Genomic DNA, 2,500 nt, shown 5'->3' on the forward strand with positions numbered 1-2,500 from the left:
CGTCATTCTGATTCCAGTGCATCTTCTTTAAATCTCGTCTCAGAACTCACCTTTTCCCTCAGCAATAAGTTCAATGATTATTATTGTGACAGGTCCACTTCCTTTGCGTTAGCCGCGCACGTGTGTTTATGTATGTTTCTGTGTGCCAATGTGTGCGTATGTCTTAAGGGTAGCTGTTAGGTACGTATACATGTTGTGTGTGTGTGTGTGTGTGTGTGTGTGTGTGTGTGTGTGTGTGTGTGTGTGTGTGTGTTTAGTCCATTGATGTAAAAGATTTGAGAAAGTCTTTGCTGCTCATAGCTTTAAAATATCTCGTCAAGTCATTGCAGCTCATAGCTTTTCAAAGATCTGAGGTCTTCGCTACTCGTAGCTTTAACCCCTTCAGTGCTGGAGAGAAAGAAAAAAACATTAGAAAGTGGTGTTTTAAGTCATACAACTTTCCGAAACAATAAGCCTATACCACTCTAGATAAACTGTGTGAATTTTCAGCCTTCCAGAGTTATTTCCCTTCATCAGTGACGTTACTGTGCACGTAGGTGATACGTGCTGTGGCACTCGAGGAGTTAAAATATCCCAGAATGTATAAGCTGCTCATGGTTTTAACTTTCTCCATACGAACGGCGAAAGAATCGACGTTAACAGCGTTTCACCCCAATTACCGTCATCAAAATATTGCAAGCAGAAGGCTCTTATACTGAAGAGGTGAATGCTGACAAAGAATACCACAATTCTGACGACGGAAGCTAAAGGTTGGGTCATTCAGACACCCACAGGACATCCGAGGGCTCTGTGTAGAGGAGAAGAGAGGACTGGCCGTACTGAGTGAGTTAAAAGATGTCAGCTGATTTTTTGCTGCCTCTGGCTTAAAAAAAAATGTCATTCGTCCATCCATTCATTCATTCGTTCATTCTTTCATTCATTTAGTGTCTCCCTTGCAGGGAATTCACGGGGACGAGTTACCGTACGTGTTCGGGTCTCCTCTGGTAGACGGGTTGTCCCCCTTCCCCTCCTCCTACACCAGTGTGGAGAAGATGCTGAGTGAGGCAGTGATGACTTTCTGGACCAACTTTGCCAAGTCTGGGTGAGTTGTGTGTGTGTGTGTGTGTGTGTGTGTGTGTCTGTGTGTGTGTGTGGAGGGGGGGGGGTTCTGTGTGTGTGTGTGTGTGTGTCTATGTGTGTGTGTTAGGGTGTCTGTGTGTGTGTGTGTGTGTGTGTGTGTGTGTGTGTGTGTGTGTGTGTGTGTGTGTGTGTTGTGTCTGTGTGCGTGTGTGTGTGTGTGTATCTGTGTGTGTGTGTGTGTGTGTGTGTGTGTGTGTGTGTGTTTTGTTTGTTTGTTTGTTTTTTTCTTTGTCTACAATCAGCAGTGTACAAAAAAATAATAAAGTAAATGTAGAAAGCAACTCTCCCCTTGAGTGAGGCCGTGATGACGTGTGAGTGTGCGTGTGTATGTGTGTGTGTGTGTGTCTCTGTGTTTTTCTTTGTCTACGATCAGCAGTGTACAAAAAAATATAATAAAGTAAAAGTAGAAAGCAACTCTCCCCTTGAGTGAGGCCGTGATGACGTGTGTGCCTGGTTGTGTATTTGTGTATCTATATTGTGTGTGTGTGAGTGTGTGTCTATGTGTGTGTGTGTGTGTGTGTCTGTGAGTGTCTGGCTGTGTATTTGTATTTGTATGTGTGTGTCTGTTTGTCTGTGTGTGTCTGTGTCTGTGTCTGTCTGTCAGTCAGTCTGTGTCTGTGTGTCTCTGTGTGTGTGTGTGTGTCTTTGTCTTTGTCTACAGTCAGCAGTGTGCATGAAAAAAAAAATGAAAAAAAGAAATAAAAGTAGAAAGCAACTCTTCGCTTGAGATTAAACAAAACAACAATAACAAAAATGATGATTTGGAAAAAGCAACTGTATCCTGGATATGAAACAACTAAAGAAAAAAAGAATACGTAATGAAAAAGTAAAACAGGAAACCTCAGGAGTAGAAACAAAAAACATTAAAAAAATAAAATAGTAGGCAGCACTGTCTCTTCGAGCTGAACGACAAAAAAAGTACTCACTTCCAGAAAAGGGACAAGAAAGGAGGAGGAACTACTCTTTCATTGAGATAAAGGAGAAGTAGAAGACGAAAGAAAGAAAGAAAAGGGGATAGCACTCTTTCATGGAGATATATTTTAAAAAAAGAAAGAAGAAAAGTGAAGTACTCACTTCTGAAGTGGAAACGAAAAAGGGGGAAGCACTCTTTCATTGAGATTTTGAAAAAAAAAGAAAAAAAAAGAAAGATAGAAAGAAAGAAAGGGAAAGTACTCACTTCTGGAGAGGAAACGAAAAAGAGGAAGCACTCTTTCATGGAGATATAGAAAGATGAAGAAAGAAAGAAAGAAAGAAAGAAAAGGGGGAAAGTACTCAAATAAAGGGGAAACACTCTTTTATGGAGATATATATAAAAAAATAAATAGAATATCAACAGAGACAGAAAGAAAAAAAAAAGGAGAAAATACTTCTGGAAAGGAAA

The 2,500-nt window shown here is 40.5% G+C and overlaps 1 protein-coding gene across 1 annotated transcript in view; it reads left to right on the top strand.

Annotated features, from left to right (window-relative positions):
• LOC143275482 (neuroligin-4, X-linked-like) overlaps positions 1 to 2,500 on the top strand; it is a 196,557-nt gene that overhangs the window by 165,355 nt on the left and 28,702 nt on the right. Inside the window, exon 8 of the mRNA XM_076579632.1 lies at positions 939 to 1,081. Within this exon, the coding sequence (XP_076435747.1) occupies positions 939 to 1,081 (143 nt within the window). The remainder of the gene's footprint in view (positions 1 to 938; positions 1,082 to 2,500) is intronic.

This window comes from Babylonia areolata, chromosome 30 (assembly GCF_041734735.1).
Source record: "Babylonia areolata isolate BAREFJ2019XMU chromosome 30, ASM4173473v1, whole genome shotgun sequence".
NCBI classification, from domain to species: domain Eukaryota; kingdom Metazoa; phylum Mollusca; class Gastropoda; order Neogastropoda; family Buccinidae; genus Babylonia; species Babylonia areolata.